At 49.5% G+C, this 18350-nt stretch overlaps 1 protein-coding gene across 4 annotated transcripts in view; it reads left to right on the top strand.

Annotated features, from left to right (window-relative positions):
- The window catches only part of LOC115636800 (Golgi integral membrane protein 4-like), an 86300-nt gene that overhangs the window by 48848 nt on the left and 19102 nt on the right, over positions 1 to 18350 (top strand). For 2 of the 4 annotated variants that reach the window (XR_003997067.1, XM_030537373.1), the window contains exons 10-13: positions 2672 to 2871; positions 7939 to 8006; positions 10198 to 10365; positions 14161 to 14232. Coding sequence is in view for 3 of the 4 variants with exons in the window: in XM_030537373.1 (XP_030393233.1) it covers positions 2672 to 2871; positions 7939 to 8006; positions 10198 to 10365; positions 14161 to 14232 (508 nt within the window). In the remaining variant the exon portion in view is untranslated. Of the gene's footprint in view, positions 1 to 2671; positions 2872 to 4296; positions 4696 to 7938; positions 8007 to 10197; positions 10366 to 14160; positions 14246 to 18350 lie in introns of those variants that run through there. The other 2 variants (XM_030537374.1, XM_030537375.1) reach the window with 2 other exon arrangements.

Raw genomic sequence — 18350 nt, 5'->3', positions numbered from 1 at the left:
GTGGACACAGGTATACAGAGTGTAGGGCACGTTTGGCATAGCAATATGGATTCTTGGAGGCGGGCTTAGCTAACCTGCTCGTGTGTGCATGAGCCAGGACCCAGAGCAAGCCTGCAATGTAGACACACAGGTTGGATGTGCCAGTCCCACTAATTTTAATAGCAACTGGGTGTCCAGATCTCTCAGGCAGATTTGAAAATCTCAGCTGGCATGTGCATCTCAATCAGGGATCTCAGGCTGTATAGAAGAGGAATTTGAATGCCGTTCTTTGAGGTTTAAAAGTTCTGGTAGTGCCCATCATTTTTCACTCCTGAAAGTCTCCGTGCCTCTGGGATGGGTATTGGAAGTGGTGACATGTTGCAAGTGTTTGTAGCTGTTCTGGAGAGTTTCCCCTGCTGCTTTTGGGGAGACACAGTGTTCAGAGAAGCAAACTGGTCTTTTGGGGGCTTTCCCTGCATTCTGAACCTTTAAGGTTCACTCCCCAAAATGTGAAGGCGTTCTTCAGAAATCAGGGCCGAGTTCAAGCCTAGTGTAGGTAGGTGCCACTCGAGTGAATCTCAAGGTCTGGGTTTGGCTCGTAGTGTATTCTAGATCTTCAGAAGTGTGAGGCTAGGTGCTTGGGTGATTCTGAATCTTATCCATTGTGTTGTGTTTCTTCAATGAGTTGGGTGGAGAACAGCCTCCTTGTTGGAGAGGTCTGGGCCATCTTTGTACCCTACATAAAAGACACTTCCCTCTGGCACTAGTTGAGAATATCTGCATAGATATCCTACCTTAAATACCCCTGTACAGCCCCCTCCACAACCCATCTCTCTGCATCTGTATTGCATGTTTATAGACAGGGAGTGAAGCCTCTGACTGGCCATGTAGAGATGGGCTCCTGAGCCCAGTGGTTGGTACAGATACCATGCAGAGATGGCAGCATTGAGGAGAAGAAGTGCGTGGCATTTGGCATTTCTCCTGTCGCCAACCATCATTAAAGCCGCCTTGTGCCAAGAGGGAAGCAGACAGACAGAGAGTAGTTCCAGGTAGCAACAGGAGCATGTCTGAGGCAAAGCATTCACAGGGAAGGATCAAACTCTCAGCCTAGCTTATGGCTGGCCAGAAGGAGCTGCCCGTACTTCCCCAGAGCTCAGAGGCAGGCTCACAGGCTGGTCACAGAGACCGGGCCCTAAAAGAGACAGATCCCTCTACACACCCCAAAGAGGAGACCCAAATAGACTTTCACCACAACATCTGTCACAATTACTACAAACCGCTTATGAGAGAGATTGTATTAAAATAGATCAGCAAAAGGCTCTCTGCTGTGCCACACTGCAACAAGTCCCTTCTATGGTAAAAGCTGAGCTGTCTGGCACTTGACCAGCCAGAAAGCTCTATCAACCGGCATTTCTGATCTTCATTGAAAGTCTGGTGTATAGTTCGGTTGGTGCAGGGCCACCAGGCTCCTTACTTGGCTCCCTGGAAGTGGTGACATGTCCCTGCTGCTCCTAACGGAGGAATGGCCGTGGGGGGGCTCCACGCGCTGCCCCCAGTGCTGGCTCTGCATCTCCCATTGGCTAGGAACTGTGGCCAGTGGGAGCTGCGGGGGCGGGTCCTGTGGGTGGAGGCTGCGCAAAGAGCTGCCTAGTTGCACCTCCACCTAGGAGCAGTGGGGACATGTCACAGCTTGCGGGGAGCTGCCCAAGGTGAGCGTTGCCCAGATCCAGCACCCTGAAACCTCTCCTGCACCCCAGCCCTGAGCCCCCTCCCGCACCAGACTCCCTCCTTCACTCCGAACCCCTTGGCCCCAGCCTGGAGCCCCCTCATCCCTGGCTCCACTCCAGAGCCCCTGCCGGCACCCTCACCCCTGCCGCACTCAGCCCCCTGCCCCTGCCCAGATCCCCCACCCTCATCCTGAACCCCTCATTTCTGGTCCCACCCCAGAGCCTGCACCCCCAGCCCAGAGCCTGTACCCCGTCCCGCACCCTATCTCTCTGCCTCATTCCAGAAAATTAGTATTCCATCGGTAAGTATAACTCTTAATGAACCAGAATAGTTGACTAACAGGCAGCCCCCTATCCCCCAATGTGCCGGATGGCAAAACTTTTACTGTATCATTACTTTTCTTAAAAAGGTTTTCTACACTCGTCGTCCAAAACTCTACAGTTCTCAATAATGATTCTTCAGAGTTTGGACTAATTATTCTAGAAGACTGTGGTACAAGCAGCATTATTACTTTTACATAAAGGTTGAGACATAATGAGGACTTTTGGTTTGGTATTTTTCCAAAAAGGCAAATTTATGCCTTCTAATATGTGAGAAGCATGAAAATGTATCAATTTGGAGTTAGAAAATATTGCCACCGCTATATGGATAATTTATCACAGTGCATGAATAACAGATTAAAGCCATTCTAATAATAATACATTGCATTTATAAAACATATTTTATTTGGCATTTGTGTAGCGCACAAATTGTTCTGTAGCTTTTCCATGTAGCTTGCAGCGATAACTAATGCAATCAGCTCCTTTGCCTGAGATGTACAATTAGGCAGGAGTTTTGAATGTGTGGGAGGTGGGTTTCTTTTTGTTTTTGTTTGTGTTTTTTTCTTTCCCTGTTTGCATTTAGATTATGAAATGCCAACAAGCTGTGTGGCTTGTTCTGTTTTTTGTTTCTTACTTTGCTGCAGCTGGCAAGACATTGTTAACAAAGTGAATGCCCAAATGGACGAGGAACAAGTGCACAGTTACCCAAAGCACCGTCACTTTGACACCAGATCTGAGCAGAATGGCAATCTGTTGCTGGCCAATCAACAAAGAGGGGTGGAGCATCCGATAGCCAATCGGGAAGGAAACAAGGAAGGGACCGATGATGAGGAACTCGAGATGGGTATGGTTTCCATAACGCAGTGAAGTACAGTAATGACCTATGCTTAGCAAGGGGTTGCTTTTTGAACAAAGAAAGTCTCTCAAAAACTTCAAGAGAAATTTTAATTGAAAAATTTTGTCAAGAGATATCATGTATTTTAAATAATCCAAACTTGGTCACTTTCACCCAAGTTTCTAGTCCCTTTTGTTTACTCTGCCTCATGCCCTAGCTCGGTCCTGTTTGGATTCTCAGCGTTGCAGGAGAATGCTTGCAGCCCCCAGTCTCTCCAGCATTAATACGTGCACTCCCCGAGTGTTCCTGGGAGGACCCCCGTTCAAATACTGACATGGCCCACCCCTGCTTAGGGTTAGCACCAATAGGCTCAGAGCACAGGTAAACCAAGGCATGTGTCATTGCGAATGAGGTACAATTGCTAGGAGTTTTAGAAACTCTTCTCCTCCCTGCCTTTCAAAGTGCAGAAATGGAGCCTGGCTCTGGGAATCCCCTGACATCCTCCCTGCTGCTGTGTCCGGGAGGAAGATGTTAAATCTGCAGTCCCCTTATGGATGACTAAGGAGTTTGTTTTCCTAGGGATGGAAGGAGAAGGGACCCACCTCTTGTAGTAATTTACAGGAGAGGCTGTCATCTGAGGAGTGCACTGCATCATCTTGTTATCAGGGATAGGGCGGCCCTTTCATCTAACCTTGACCTGTCCCCTTTCTCCAGGCCATGTGCATCATATGTACTAAAGCAATATGCACACAGGTCGTAGCACTTTCTTTCCCGTCTATAAGAGAGGGATGGAGAATCCCCTTCCATTGTTTCTTGCAAGAGTTGAGTTCAGTCTCCCATGTGATTTTCTTTTTGCTTGCTTGCTTGCTTGTTTGTTTTTTGTTTGGATGAGGGATTCCAATCTTAATCATGGTGGTGAATTTCCCAGCATCCTTTGGGGGTGATGAGCAAGCCATTTCATAGGCCAGCTAATTCCATGGGTCAGTCAGACAACTGCAGCAACTGCAACCATCTTGGAAGACTCAAACTCTGAGCAGCTGGGGGAGACCAGCCCTCAAACCATTTGGCACATGTTAGAATTGTACCCTCTGCTGCTCCAACTGCATTCAGACTCCCTGGACTGGCTCAGCCATCTAATAATGTATTTGCAAGAGAAGCCATTAAAAAGGGGCGAAGGGGGAAGCATTCGACCTAGTGTGACCCATCATCAGGCCAGGAAACTGGTTCATGAATAATTCACTAGTTGAGGTTTGTGAGGGAAGAGCCTTTATCTCTGCTTCACTTCACAGGCATAATGTATAAACGTATACATAATGTATAAATATTGTTAAGCTGAGGGTTGGACGATGGTACTGCCTCATTGTTGTCATGCTGGACAGCTACGGCCTTCCAAACAGGGGAATTGAGGGAACAATGAATTTCCCCTTTGTTTAGCGATAGCTGAAACAATAGAAGATGACTTCCCAAGGACTAGACTGCTTTCAAGCCTAGGCAGTGTCTGAGCCATGCGGTCCAAGGAGTTTCCTGGGGATCTGATAACAAATGCAAGGATGAGGGATATATTTGATTGTAGGCGTGCATCTGTGTACAGGAGAGAAGCAGCAGAAACACCTCAAAGAGTGAAGGCAACAAGGAAGCCCCAGAGACAGCGAGAGAAATGTGTGACCTTGAGGGGGGAAAAACGAAAGTGAGAGCTTTTGAGCAGAGCACTGGCTGGAAAAGGGCTTGGAACTGTGAACAGAGAAACTATCTCCCTGCTTTTTGATTCCTAGTGTGTTCAGGGAAACAGGACTTCATGTACTTTCTTTGTAAATAAACAGGATTGCATCAAAGAAATACCTGACTCCATCATCAATTTCTTCCCTAACTGAAACAGTCCACAAGATCCCAAATATTGATTAACTTCTCGGGTCTAAAAGGCTTACTTTGTTAATTACAGTAAGAATGCAGATTTGATCAGTGAAACCGCATGGGGTTACTAGACCAAACTGAACTAACAAAGTCTCTGTTGCCTTTGGTCAGTGACCTGTATCTAAGCGTTACTGGGATTCTGAATGAAATATTCCTTAAACAGGTTGGCTAGTAGGTGGGGCAGGAAGTTTAGGAGTCAGGGCTCCTGGATTCTATCCTGGGGATCTGGGTTCAAATCCTGACTTAGATCACAAGCGAAAATGAGTTTAGTGGTCTCAGCCTGAACTCTTGCCAGTGGATTTTGGTGCAGTTTTCATTCTCTGCTCAGGAAAGGGCTCGGATTAGGAATAGTGGTGGTGGTGAGGGGCAGAGATGCAGGTCGGTACGAGTAACAGAGCCGTAGATAATAAGGCCATAATAAAAATAGGGAGGAAAGGTCTAGATCATTGGGTCAGTGCCCTTCCAGTTCAGGAGAACTTCTGAGATATTTGACATGTTAGATATTAAACTGATCCTGTGCTGATCGGGTCCAGTCAACTGGACACAGAGAAGCGTGGGGGTTGTGCGAGAGAGAGAGAGGAGAAACCATGTTCTTGTTTCAAAGCCCAGATGCCTTGTCCCTTCCCATAGAAGGACCCAGCTGGTATTTCATCTTTAAATGACCTGCTTTCAACAGGTTCCCCCAGAAGAATCAAACTAATTGCCTCACATCAAAGCAAACTCCTCTTTGAAGGAAACAGGCTCGCACCACGGGGCTGGGGATGGGGGGAATGTTGGGCCCAGCAGGACTTGGCCTCCATGTCTTAATTGGGATTAACGTCCTAGGGAATGACTTTACGGCCCAGGCCATGAAACTATCTAATTGGGAGCCCTGTTGCCTCTTGGTCTCTTAGTTAATGTTTCAAGAGGGAAAACTTGGCTAATGCTGATGACAGACAGCACAGAAACACGGCCCCAGCTCCCTGCCCCCGGCCTTCGTTAAGGTCATTCTTGTCGAGGATTGTTAGGAGAAGGATAATAAATGATGCACTGTCAAAATGGGCGATTTAGTCCTCAGCTCTCTTCCCCGCCCCGTGGGACCCCCTCCCCCCCGCCGGAGTCCTGAGAAGCGTCTCAGGCAGGACTTCTTTTCTGTTGCTTGTTTTTGCTATTAAAAAATGCATCCAGGCCTCAAAGACACTGGGTCTAATGCAGCCAGACTTGGACCATGAGCCTGGAGAGAGAACCATCTCCGCATCCCAGGATTAGAGACTACAGTGAATGAAGCTGTTTAATTTTTCTAGGGGGATGGGTCATCCTGGAAACTCAGCTCATTATTCTGTTAGCACCCCGTGGTTCCTTCCAGCACACCCTGCTTTACACCCCCGAGTCTGCCTTCGTGTGGTCACCAGGATTCTCATTGGGATGTTCTTCACAGTTCATAAACCCGGCTTCTAACTGTCCGGAGCCCTATGGGCTGCCCCTGCTTTGTGCACCCTCAGGGGACCTGTGCATTGCCTCCTCAGTTCTCCCAGCTCCTGCCACTTTGGGGGTGAAAGAGTGGGCGTGGCGCCTTGCATTCCCTCAGAGCGCTACAGATTGTTGCTGCAGCCGTCTCTTGGGACATACCTGCCCTGTAGGTTACACAGCAGGCCAAACAGGGGCAGCCTGGTGCTGGAGGCTGCTTTGCATCACCCATATCAACCTGCGCTGCTTGCCACTGCAGTGGTCAGCAAGACCATTGAAGCCAGCGCAACCAGATGCTGTAGCTGGACCTACTCGGATCCAGATCTGGTGGAGTTTGGGCCTCCCTCTGGTCAAAACAAAGGGCTGTGCGGGGTCCAAAATGTACGACGGGAGAAATAAACATAATGAGCCACCTTGCTTCCCCCTAACGGACACTCTGTGTGGTTCCCCTTTCCTCTCTCCCTTGCCACGTGGAGCACTGACCTTTCATTTGCAACCACCACGTGCCGACAAAGGGCGAAGTGGCACTGACCTGTAACCCACCGTGGCACAGCAGGGCTGGGAGTGATTCTCTGCCTGGCTGCGCAACTGGGTTGTTTCCATGGATACCACCCAGCCTCTGCAGTAGCCCAAGGGACAGAGAGAGAGAGACTGATGTACAGATGAGTGACTGAGCATCCGGTGGCTCAGTAAGTCAATCGCCTTGTGGTCTGACTCCAGCTATGTTGCAACCTAACAGGAAGTAAATGGGTATCATTGGCACATCAGAGATCATTAAGTCTCCAAAAAGGCAGCCTTACAAATCTCTTGCCTGTAAAAGCTGTTACTGTTATGTGAAGTCGTTTTTCTTGCAAACTTGACATGGAGAACAATGCTGATGCCAAGATTTGGACCTTGAAATGATGTACCCATCCCCCCAGCGTCGCCCATCTGTGCAGTGTTTCTGGGAATGTACATTTGTTTTGGTGTTAAATGTCTTTTCCACTCTTCCCCATGTTGTCAGTGGTCAATAGACCCAGACGTTTTCATGTCACCAGCATGTACCTGCACCATAGATGCCAGGCGAGGTTTTGGCAGCTGGGTAGAGGAGGTTTCTGGCACCCATGAATATGCAGGAAGTGGTTTTGGATTTTGGCACCGAGGAGGCAGTGGAAGTGCCTCTGCTAAGCTGGGGCAAAGGTGACTTCAGATCTTGGAGGCAGGGGACTGAATTGCTCCTTTTCCTGTTGCCCTTGACTGCAACTTGCTACCCGAGCGCTGTCCTTACATCCAGCCGTGGCAAATAAGCACTACTATTATTATTTAGATGCTGCTAAAGTGGTCGTTGATGAAACAATCAATGTTGACATTTTAACATACTATCATTAGGCACCAGGATTAACCCGTTACAATGAATGGGGAGCAGTTCACACCCCTCCACGCTATTGTCAGGCTGTCTGCAGAGACAGGCAGACAACACTGCATCAGCTTCCATGCTATACCTGTTCTGGGGTGTGGTAACCAGCCTGCTCCCTGGTTCCAGTGATGCGTCATCACAGCCCAATGCAGAGTCTTTCCCAGGTAGGCTCGAGTGATCAGTTCACTCTCTTTCTTTCTCTAGGAGAGAGACAACTTTCCACAGCGTACAGGGCTAAACTGTCACATTGCCAGTGCCAGTTTTGCTGCTCCCTGGATGAGCCTTTTGGTTGGCTGGATTGACTCATTTCATTTTTCTTGCAGATGCTGGGATGATCGAAAGAGAAGAGAATATGCACACGCGAAAAGAGGCGGTGGTCCAGGAGCCAATGGTAAGAGAAGTCGCCATGATGTCATCACTGGAATCTGACTGACACCAAACTCTTCCATTCAAGCAGAAGCTTTCCATGCAGCCCATGTAGCATGTCATTCCCAGATCTCTCTCTCACCTGCACCCAAGAGGGTTGTGTTTTAATGAAGAATAGTGGGCATTTTCCTAGCATCCATTTGAGTGCTAACGGGAGGTATGGTCAGCTCAGGGTGAGCGCTGGGAGTTCTAATCTCGGTCTCTGCCATGAGTTCTCATCAAACAAGTCACTTCTATGCCTCCATTTTTCCTACTCTAAAAACAGGTAAAATTACCTCTCTCTGATGGGTGTTAGGTGGAGCAGAGCTAGTCAAACAGAGCCTGTGTGGTATGAGGGGAGGGATGAATATTTATTTTCCTGTTTGATGACATCTTGTATATAGTCAGTTGCAGAATCTCTCACTTTGGTGGCCACAAACTTGCTGTTTCAGGGGCCCTGAGCACCTTGCCTTTCCCATATGGCTAAATAGGTCCCAGTTAGATCTCTGCTGTGTGGATGTGGGGAGGGATCCCGAGAAGCGGGTGCTGGTTGTTGTATGGAATAGGGGTTGCGGTATGGAAAAGAACCGAGAACCACTGCCCTAGCGGAAGGAGGTTGTTTCAACCATCTGTAAAGCTGATCAGATCACAGGGAAAAAAAATATACTGGCACATCCTTTTCTCTGACAAGCTCCGGGAGAGGCAATGCACTGACTGGTGTTTTATGACGATGGTTGGGCTAGCTCGGCTAATTCACTGGTGGTTTGTAAAGTGCTCTGAAGGTGAGACGCGCTATGGAAGTGCCAAGTGATATTCATTTGGTAATCGATGCCCATTGGGAGAGCTTCAGCTCCATTTATCTCCCTTCGCTTAGCTTGGAGAGGCTGAAGGAGAGAGCCCAGGTTCCCCTAAGAGGAGCAGTAACTTCAGAGAGAAGTGATCTTTCCTTGCGCATTTCTGTAGTGTTCCCCCATGACACTGGCAGTGCCTTGGCTCTCCAGCCTGTTTGACTTTCCTTTGCCCACCGTGGTGCCTGCAGGTCCTTGGGACATCGCACCTTTATCCATGACCTTGACTCATGCACAGGCTTTCACTTTTCTGTGCCCTTCCTAGAGGGGAGGACGTCCATGTTTTCATTGAGGATGCCAGCTGGTAATTCTCCCCCCACCCCCCAGATAGGAGTCAACGCTGATCCAGCTGCACTAGAGGAAACAAGCTCTTCCCAGGTGACCTACAGAGGAGAATACCAAAACAAAACCATGGCAGATATTAAGCACGGGAGATGATAGTGCCTCCTCTCCCTCCCAGTCCATTCATTCTTTTATTTCAGTGACAGGGTATGTTTCTAGCTGATCTGCTACAAGGCAGAAGTCTTGCATCTCCCACAGCCTGGAGCTGTGTGTCTGCCCCTCTCTGCTGGAGCTCAGGATTCGATGTACCTCCTGAGAACATCTGTGCCAAGGAAACCATCCTGGTTTTTGGTTCCTGGAGCTTTAGATCTGAAAGCATCACGCACATAAGGCGTAGAGCGTTGTGTCAAAAGGCAGATTTGTTTTGGCTAAAGGCAGCTTTTTCTTCTGAGGTCGGTTTGATAAACAGGGAGTACAGCTTCCTCCTTTCCGGGGGACGGATTTAGGGTCATCGCCAATGAGTTGGTTTGCCTCACAGGCAATGACACAACTTTCTGATGTGAGGTGGTTTCCTTCCTTTGGTTGCTAAAGATTCCAGGCAATGACTTCCTAAGAACTTCATTAAGACTCAACTTCTGCTGAGTGTTTCTTCATTTACCAACGTATCTGGACCAATGGAGAGACCCACAGGATAGACACACATAGTGCCATGGGATTTCAGCAGGGGCAGAAAGTGAGGTGAGGGGGGCAGATTACTGGTAAGAAAAGAAGATTGTCTGTTCTTGCTAGGCCCAATCACCTCCTTTAGCCATAACTTCTTACAGTCTCATCTGAGGAGACTGATCTGGCGAAACCCCTGAGATCCAGCCTGAGGAGGACTGCTGCAGTGAGGTGAGAAGCCTCCTTCCTGCAAGCTGGTGTCCCCAACTGTAGCTTCTCCCACTCATTGGCCTGGGCTTAAGTGCTGGAGAAAGCCAGCTCATATTGGCCACCGTGTGTCCAAGGTGTGGGGGTATTGGGTGCTCACAAGACGTTTCTCTCACCCAGATGCCTGATGATGCTGCAGACCCTGCTCAGGACCCCAATAACCAAGGGGAAGATGAGTTTGAGGAGGCTGAGCTGGAGAGGCCGGATTTTGAGGAGAAGGTGGTCCAATCAGACACATACAAGGAACCCAGCATGCTAGGGAAAGAGGAGACAAAGAAGCCACTGAAGGTAATGTTATGTGATGGGGAAGCCATTTCTGCAGGGAGGGCTGTCAGCGGGTTGATGAAGAGGGTTCTTGGCCCTACAAGTGAGAGGAGGAGGAGGATACATGCCCCCCAAGAGAATTTTCACCCCCAAGCCCCAATGCTATATTGTGATGGGCTGGCAGTGAGAGAACCCTTCCCCTATCATCTCCTGCTCCTGATTCTGGGCAGCTTGTGGCTATGGAGTTCCAGCTGGGTCATGACCAATTTTCTTTTGGCTTCCAGGAGCTACTGGCAAGCTGCCCTTCTTTCTCCCTCTTCCACCTGCTCTGCGGGTGACGTAGAAGCACCCTGCAGCACCTGTTCTCTGCCCAGCTATTGTATAACATGTCCCACTTGCTCTTCAGCCCATTCTGATGCCACTCTGGGAGCTGGGCCTCCCAGGACTGTAATTCTTCAGGGGGTGAAGGGAAGGGGGCAGAAAATGTGGTTGTGAGGTGGACTTTATTCCAGCTGTGGCCAGTTGCCACCATTGGCAATAGGTGTAAGCACAGGAGGGCTGAAATCTGGGAATCCTGGCAGATGCCATGTCTTTAGTGTTAGAGCCTTAAGGGCCCTGCGGCTCTCGATACGCGCTCCTGAGCTGATGCCAGGTCTAGAGAAGGTAACACAGAAACTTCTCTCCCCTCGGTCTCACAACACAAGAGCCAGGAGACATTCAATTAAACTAAAAGGTGAAACATTCAAAACGGATCCAAGGAAATCCTTTTTCACGGACCCTGGGGCAATGAGCACCACAGTTTAATCCCAGAAAGCTAAGGCCACGAATTTAGCTAGACTCACAAAGGGGAACTGATGGAATATCCTGGCTTGTCACACTTAAGAACAATTAAAATTCTGGAGAAATTTGATCTTTTACTTTGGGGCTTAAGCCAACTTTGCCTGATTAGAATCCAGGGTGAAATGTAACGTGGAGGGCCGATTATCCCCCTCTCTGCCTACTTCAAGATTCTCGTGCCTCCGTCAGAAGCAACTGGTTGTAGCCATGGTCATGGACAGGACACTAGACTAGATGGGCCTTGCTTGGTCTAGTTTGGTGATTCCCATGTTTCTGTGACTTGGCCGTGGTGGACTGGTGGCAGTTACGCTGTGTGAGGGAGAATCTTGTCTCCTCCAAAGAGATGCTCGCTTGCAGAGGGAAGCCATTCATTTTGTAAAGTGCTTCTTGCTGTCTGGAGTGAAACTCTGCAGCAGGGAAATATTAGCTTCTTTTGACAGGCTGCCAAGAGTTCTCTGTGTTGCTTGTTTTTAAAAGCAGCATTTTATCAGTCAGGCTCTAAACTGATGATTGATAGCAAGTCTAAAAGCATTCCAGACCAATGGAACAGACATTGGCGCAAAGAGTCCACCACTGCAGGATTGCATCCGCTGAATAAATCCCTCCAGCTCCTTAGTGGGAAAAGAATTTGTACCTTAACACTTTGTCTTTGCACAGGGCTAGGCTGAGCTGTTCACGCTGTTTGGACAGAGCACAGGTACCTTAGGAGGAAAGACCTGAGGGTGCAGGCAGTGAGAACTTGTGCAAACTTAGCACTCCTTTGGGAGGGAAATTTAAACTCCTTAATCAGCTTGGTCAGTTTCTTACTAATGAACTACTGGATGGAATCAGAACTGCACAACTGTGTGTCATAAGTCCTATATGGCTCATAGGAAATGGTGATTCTTCTGTAGTCCAAGTGGGAGAGGCCTGTGCTTTTGAGGAAGTTCTATCCCTACTGTTGCGGTTCTGTTCTGAATGGCTGTCATTACGAGTTTGTTAGAATCTATATTGCAGCATCAAGATACTGCGGCAGCCAGAGTTGCATAAGCACAAGGTATAAATAGAGCATTGGCAGTCAGATGGCTGACAAGAAAGGATAAACTCTACAGCCCTAGAGAGGACAAAACTAACCAGAGGCCAGAACACTCCCCGTCTGTTGGGTTTTTTCCCCGCTTACCTTTCTTGTTTGCTTTCCTTTCTCTTTGTTGTTGGATCTCCCTGCTCAGCCTGCTCCTTCCCACCATGCAAACGCTGCAAACCTTAGCACAATGCCTGGCTTCTGTTCCGCCAGCTTGCTTTTCTGACCGGGGCGGTCAGCTGGGTTTGGTGTCGGAGCACTGCTCCCTGAGGCTGTAATTAGCTCCCTGCTGGGCCCAATGGGGAGGGTAGTCGCTTTGGGTCCCATTTATGGGGTCTGGAAGGCGGCATGTGTCATGCAGCTCTGGGCAGGAGCAGGTGGCCTGCTCACAGCTCAGCCCGTCGGGTGAATGAGGAGGTGCTGAATCGTTCCCCTGAGTGAAGGTTGTTAATCAGGAGCTGTATCAGCATGGCTGAGTCCTTCTCTCCGGGAGGTGTAAATTATCGGAAGCATTAATATTTCATGCTCGCCAGCAAGAGGTTCCAAGAAAAACCCCCTCAGATCCAGCTCTGATGATCTCTAACTCTGCGGCTGGATAGGCTGCTGTGGGTTGAGTCAGGCACAATCTGCCCCTGCCCGATACCAGTCCTGGTGCTCTCCTGAGCCAGTGCCAACCTCTGATTCAGTGGAGGAGCTGGGCCTAGAACCTGGTTGTCTTCGCTTCCAGCCTGTTGGCCCATGCTGCCCCCCAGAATAATGAACAGCTGAACTGATTCAGCCAGGATTCAAACCCATGAATATTCTCAAGTGAGCAGGGAGCCCTCAGCCATTGCTATTGAGAGGAGAATGATCCAGTGACTTCCCCCCTCCATGGACCCTTTCTCTTAGGGCCACGCCCTGTTTTAACAGGCTCGGCCGTGGTGCCCTGCAGCTGCCTGGGATCCTTCCCTGCTAGCCTGAAGCAGGCAGTAGCCATGGGCCAGATCCTCAGCTGGTGCAAATCACCAGAGCTTACCTGGAGTCAGAGAAGCTGCATTGATTGACCCCAGCTGAGGCTGTGGCCCTGCACGTGGGTGGAGATAGTGCTCTATCATGACTCCTCCTTGTGCTCCTGTTTGGAGACCACCTCAGTGCGAGCCACTCAGCCCGGCAATTTCCCCGGGCGAGGGGGCGCTCTGCAGCCCTCTGTGCACTAGGAAGGCTGAATTGCTATTCGTTTTCTCTGGCTGCCTCCCAGACAGCTGCCATTTCTCATTTTAATGGGCAGCAAATAGAAGGAATGGTCTTCGCTGCCGGCTCCTGACTGGAAGATCTGCACTCGGCTGTGCTTTGCTAATGTGTCTTGGGCAGCTGCAGTGGGGTGGAGGAGCAGGGACCGGTGACACTGTTCTCCCTGCTGTCTCGTAGAGCCCAGAACGGCTCTCCCCTGGCTCTTGTATGCTAGCTCCCCTGTACGATTGCTGCCCAGCTTTGCCAACGAGCTTGTTCTCGTTCTCTAATAGATGCTTCCCCACTGTCTGTAGGGACAGTTCAACCCAGGGTGGCTGCTTGCACACCCGGGCTCCGTGCAGAGTTCTGACACAGCGCTGATCCCTACCATGAGAGCGCTCCCATGCACAGGCAGATGCAAAGGCACAGTGGCTGCTGGGAAATGACTTGGCTGCTTCCATCCGCCCCCTGGTTGCCTGCAGGATAAAGGAGACAGAAGCGTTGATTGGGGACAAGCACCCAACAGAGATGGGGTCACCTCTGATGTTCCAGGGTCTTGATTCAGCAGCCTCCAGACTTGGGGCTCTAATACATGAAAGTCTGGGTCTCCAAAGCGGTTTTGCTGCTCTGTCAGGATTGGGGTTGAGTGCGGGGTACTTCTGGGAGCTTTAAACCAGGCTGACCTACCAATGTCTGCCCTCCTGTGTTTCCAGGGTGCCGCTGGGCCAGACAAAGCCAGGGAAGAGCCAATGGATGACTACCAAGAAGATCAGGAGCAAGAAATTGTACGACACCAAGGTTCCTCTTCATTTTCTGTTCGGTCTTGTGGCTGCGGGTGTGTTTTGAGACCAGGAGCTGAGCCTGGTGCAATGGTTGGACAGATCTGTGCTTTGGGACAGCCGTTAGGGGAAAGCTCTCCGCGCCCTAGGAATAGGAGTCAGGCTCTTCAGGACAGAGACCGTGCCATTCTGCAATGTAATGGCCGGAGCATTGGACTGAGATTCAGGAAAGCTGGGTTCTATTCCTGGCCCTGCTGGGTGACCTTAGGAAAGTCCCTCCCTGCTCTGTGCCTCAGTTTCCCCATGTATAAAATGTCCATGATACTGATGAGAAGTGCTGTAGAGGAGCTAGGTGGCATTATTCTCCGATGCCGTTGTGCTGCACCTAACAGAATGGGTCCCGATCCCAGTGGGGGCCCACAGGTAGTAGCGTGATGCGCACACAAGCCCTTCTTTTCAATGGTGTTCAGCACCCCCCAAGCTGTCCTTTTCTTCAGTTAGCCTCGCTGGTGCTCTGCACCTGTGCAAATCAGACCCTGGATGATAAAGAGGATCCCCCCCCACGTAAGTATTGACGTACACAAGCTGTTGCAAAGCACAGAGGCCATACAAGTGCCTCCTTGCTGTTCAGGGACTTCCCTTCCATCCCCCACCCTGATCAAACCAAGCCCCGATCCTGCTAAGAGCTCTGCACTCGGGCTCAGCACCCACCAGCAGGGAGCCCCATGCAGGAGTGGGGTCCAAAAGCTCTGGCTGCAACTATGAGGTGGGGGTGAGAGATGATAGTTCATCAAAATCTCAGTATCGTCCCTTGTCATCTCTCCTCTTTCCCTGATAGTTTGATCTCCACAGCGAGCTGAATCCTGCCCCCTACTAGGTCACTGAGCATGACCGAGACGCCACTTTTGGTTTAAATTGTCTAATTTGGGGAGCAGAGTTGGAACACCCCCGCCCCCCAATCTCCTCGGCACGTCTCTGCCTGTTGCATTTTGTTGTGGCATCTGTTTATTCCCATTGTTAATAATGGATGAGAGATAAGTGCCTCCAACAGAAACCGTCCCCTCTGGCCTTCTGCCCGCTTTCAAGAGCAGAGCAATTACCTATCTTCAGCTACTTCTTGTTAACTCTGCGGCAGCCAGAGGCAGGAATCCCAAGGCTCCTTCTGGGGATGCTGACACGGAAGGGAAAGCCGCTACATTGCTGATGTAAATGCATGATCAGTGGTTAAAAATGGCTTGTTGCTATGCAAGCTGAGATAGGTGGATGATTGGATTTCACGCCTCGGGCCATGAAGGCCCTGAGTCAGGAAAACAGGCAAGCATGCACACAAGTCAGGGGGGCATAAGTACATAGTTAACTTGTGTGAACAAAACAAAGCTGCAGATTTCTGAGATAACCATCCTACAACGGGGGTAGCCTCTCTTTCTTGCTTGCCTGCGTTTTCAAAAGTGACCTGTGATCTTGGGTGCCCAACCTGAGACAGGTGTAAAGGGGAGGGCTTGATTTTCAGCCTGTGCTGAGTACCCACCCTGTGAAAATCAAGACCCTTTAAGGTGTCTGAAGTGAGGCAGTCTCAGTCTCAACTCATTTCTGGACAATTTAGGCCAAGGGTTTTATTGTGCGTTCTCAGGGCTTAACATGGTCTGAAAAATGTAGCGGTAGTGGTGATGTCTGTCATCATCTGGGAGAAGCAGATTTGGTAAGACAATGCTTAAAGTTCACCCTTCAGCAACCCAGCTCAATGTAAGTTGTTGTTTTGCCAGGTCTGCAACCCTTTGCTGCCCCTCTTCCCCAGCCCCTCCTCCCCCCAATTTAAATGCTGGCTGGTTTCTATCACTGGGCTACATCATCTCAGAGCCAGGAATAGAACAATGAGAGATTATTTTCATGCCAGAGGCTTTTTAAAATAACAGTTTTTGGTGGTTCTTCCTGTGTTAATACTAATAATATATAATATTTGTCTTCTGGTTATGGACTTTTTAAGGGGTCACATTTTCAAAATTTTCTTCACAGCCAGGAGGGCTAGAAACTTTCTTTCTTTCTTTTTTATTAAAGCTGAGGTTCACACCTAATCACAGGACTCCGGGAGCTTGGGCATTGTCAGAAATTGTTAACACTACAGGCAAGTTTTATTTTTGGTGGTTTATTTGCCCTGCCCTTAGGGCAGTTATCAAATTTTTGTACTGGTGACCCCTTTTACATAGCAAGTCTCTGAGTGTGACCCTCCCCCCCATAAATTAAAAACACTTTTCTATATTTAACACCATTATAAATGCTGGAGGTGAAGCGGGGTTTTGGGTGGAGGCTGGCAGCTCGCAACCCCCATGTAATAACCTCGCGACCCCCTGAAGGGTCCTGATCCCCAGTTTGAGAAGCCCTGGTTTAGGCAGTGACTGCAGCCGTGTCAGTTTCATTTCTGATTGTAGTCATGTTGAGTCACTTTCGCTGCCTGGCACTATAACCTGATCGTTGCAGCCATGCCGGCAGAGCTTTGAATTGAACCATTTCCATTTAACTTCAAAAGAGAGAAGGCTGCGGGAGTGATTTTCCTTTTAAACGGGGATTTGCGTATGTATGTGTCTGGGGAGCTGTTTTAGCAAGATCTAAGTTTTCGTCCCCAAAATGAATTCAGTATCTAAATGGCAGCACCCTAGCAAGCTAATTTTGCCTTGGACACAGCCTCCCTGAGGTCTTTGATTGCGAAGAGCCAGGGAGGTGCCCTTTGTTGCCGCCTGTGGAGTCTGCTTGAATTTTTACTGCCATTTGATTTGTAACATTTAAATGCAATTTCCACTTCAAAACTGTGAAAAGAGGGATCTCTAATTCTGAGGTGCAAATGCGAGGAGGGGAAGGAGGAAGACTTGCAGGGGGGTTAATGAGCAATTTCTCTAGATAATGCCCAGCTCTCCTCACCTGCTCCATGCTGTGCCTGAGAAGCAGCCATCTGTGGAAGCTGGATGTGTCCTTGCCCACAGGGATTCTGAGGTTTCCTGGCTCACATTTATGGAAACATATGACCTTCTGCAATAGCAGAAAGGGGCCAGATTTTCAGAGGTCCTCCTGAACCTCAGTGGGAGCTGTGGGTGCTGAGCCCTCCGCAGATCGGGGCGGCTGATCCCAGTCACATGGAAATCGGTGAAATAACGCCCTTGACTTCAGTGGACACTGGAGCAGGCCCCCCCAATCTGCCAGTCTTGGCTGGGTTTGAGCGTGGCATATGGAGGAGTGCTGACCCCAGCTCTGCAGTGTGACTTCTGTCATGGAATAAATAACCATGAGAAGAGGAGAGCAGCTGGAAAACATGAACCCTAAATGCTCCAAAGGCAAAGAAAAAGACCTCACACTTATGTATTCTTAATCTCATGATTTTTTAAGCCAGTCTCATGATTTTGGGGCCCCACATGATGGTTTTTGATCATTTAGGGTTGACAGTGCTGTTCCCCTTAGCGCTAGCTAAACCAATGCAATGTCCCCTTCCCTCCCTGTCTCTGGCTAGGAGAAGCTTCAGTTACCTATCTGTCCCAGTGCTGCATCCTGCCCCCCATTTCCTGCCTTTCTTTTGTCACTGCCCTTTGGCTGATGGGGTCCACTTCCTCCTCTGTTTTTACTTAAGAGCTCGCCTAGGGATGGCCTTAAGCGCAAGCTGAATAAACAGCTCTTTGGGGCTTGCAGTCGACAGCCAGATCCTCACCACAAACCCTGTAAAAGCTTGGGACAGCTTGTGCGTAACACCATGCATACTGCGAGATCAGCCCTTAGCCATAGCTCCAGTACTGTGGCCCTGCGACTGGGTCAGAGGGGAGCCCTCAGCCTACCATCTCCATTGAGCCCATTGAACGGTCTCTCAGGGCATGTAAGGAGAATAAATAGTTGTTAATGTCGAGCTCTTTTCATCCATAAATCTCAAAGCAATTTACAAGTGAGGCATCATTATTCCCATTTTACAGATGGGGAAACTGAGGCACAGAGAGGCAAAGTGTCAGCCAGCAGGCCAGGGGCCGAGCCAGGAATAGAACTCAGATCTGCTGATTCCCAGTCCCATGTTCTGAACACTAAGCCCCTCTTGCCAGATGCAGGAGTGGGCTTCCTTGGCCCGGGAGGGGCATTATTTCCCAGTGTCAATT

The sequence above is a fragment of the Gopherus evgoodei genome, chromosome 18 (assembly GCF_007399415.2).
Source record: "Gopherus evgoodei ecotype Sinaloan lineage chromosome 18, rGopEvg1_v1.p, whole genome shotgun sequence".
In the NCBI taxonomy this organism is placed as follows: domain Eukaryota; kingdom Metazoa; phylum Chordata; order Testudines; family Testudinidae; genus Gopherus; species Gopherus evgoodei.
The sequence above is the reverse complement of the archived record's forward strand: the minus strand, read 5'-3'. Positions and strand labels throughout refer to the sequence as shown.